Genomic DNA, 1,492 nt, shown 5'->3' with positions numbered 1-1,492 from the left:
ATGTTTAGAGCTACTGGAAACAACTCAGTGGACGTCGTCATTGCATCGCCACTATAGCTTGTCACGTAAAAGGGCAATTTCATTTGCAGTAGTTACAAGATGTCCCGCAGCTAACGATCCACCACGATCTACTCGCGAGATCGTTTAAAAATGCGATTACTGAGGCAAAATGATATTCGATACCGGAGTGATAGAGTTGTTGTGCTTTGTTCGGACGCAAAATGGCTGGTTTCCAGCGGCGGCAGCACAAACATGGTCCAGTGCTTCTCGAACACTGGGCGTCGCCGCGGCCAAAAAGACGTCACGAAAGTGGAATGCAGCAAAGCATTCAACGTGGAACCCACGTTCGCATGACGCACAGCCCCATCGAGATCGTCGCTGCAGCCCTTGCATACTGCACAATAGACACTTCAACTGACCACTCGACTTCGTGGTCGAGTTCGGTGTTAAAATATGACGACTACCAATGTTGCCGACGACACTAACGAGAGACTGCACTCTCTTTCTTTTGGAGACGCCCTCACCATGTTGTCTTTGCTGGAGAGCAGGTGCTGTCAGCGCTTCCGCAAGACGGCGTTTAAATTCACGTACAGATACAGATGCTGCACCAGTAGGATGCACCTTCCGTAGAAGTGCAAATGCATTCAGCGCACAGAGTTCGAGTGCCCATGTTAGCATACTCATTGACAAGCGCATTTCCTTTCTTCTCGTCGGGTTTGTGCTTCGAAGTTGATCGACGCGATCAACTGCATTCATCGCTAGGTTATAGGCGGCCACAAGGGTCGGAACCATAAATGTTGTTCTGTGCATGATCTCGCTACCAGTCCATCGTCGAATAGGATAGAGACCATGCACACAGGCGATGGCTCTGGGGTCATTGCAGTTCAGGACACTTGTGGGCGGGGTGCACTTCAAGTCGTTAGTGTAAAAGATAACTGCTTGCTTGTCCTTGAAGACGATATAACCAGCAAATGGAGATATTGTGACAGTCGGAGTGTACACTGTGCGTTTTGCTTTTGGGATCCTCCTTTGTCGTTGGTTGTGCCGCTGAATATTTGCTGCCAGCCCTGGTTCAACGTCGACAGCAGCAACAAGCTCCCATGAGCTCCGCTCTATTTCGCTGACGCGAGCTACAGCGGCTGTTAGTTCTTTCCTATTCCATTTGTCAACGAGATTCAATCGAACGGTACCAAGAAGTCTCGCTTCGCCGTCGGTAAACTTGAGCAAAGCTCTTGCCAAAAGGTGCCTAGTGTAGAAATTATCCGATACCATAAGTCTTCGCCCAGTTGAGGAAGAAATGCGGCGCGTCTGGTGGCCCATCATCGCCACCCAGAGTGCTGATGGGCTTCCTCTCTCAATGTTGACTTCGGGGTGGGCTAAAGTCCGGTTGCAGCGGGGCTGCCGTAGCCTAGCGTCAGAGGAAGACGGTTAACTCAAAGAGTAAAGGGGTTAACTCAACACCCTAATAAAGGTTAATAGGTCCTTAATATCC

General features: G+C 49.9%; 1 protein-coding gene across 1 annotated transcript; it reads right to left on the bottom strand.

Moving 5' to 3' along the window:
* Nucleotides 1–69: 69 nt before the first annotated feature.
* PPTG_20034 (hypothetical protein) lies at nucleotides 70–1,320 on the bottom strand (the record flags this gene model as incomplete). The annotated part of the gene is made up of 1 exon (XM_008918850.1): nucleotides 70–1,320. One exon carries the CDS (start codon nucleotides 1,318–1,320, stop codon nucleotides 157–159), a length of 1,164 nt encoding a protein of 387 aa, XP_008917098.1. The 3' UTR covers nucleotides 70–156.
* Between the last annotated feature and the right edge of the window lie 172 nt (nucleotides 1,321–1,492).

This window comes from Phytophthora parasitica (assembly GCF_000247585.1).
Source record: "Phytophthora parasitica INRA-310 unplaced genomic scaffold supercont2.337, whole genome shotgun sequence".
Classification (NCBI taxonomy): Eukaryota; Oomycota; class Peronosporomycetes; order Peronosporales; family Peronosporaceae; genus Phytophthora; species Phytophthora nicotianae.
The sequence above is the reverse complement of the archived record's forward strand: the minus strand, read 5'-3'. Positions and strand labels throughout refer to the sequence as shown.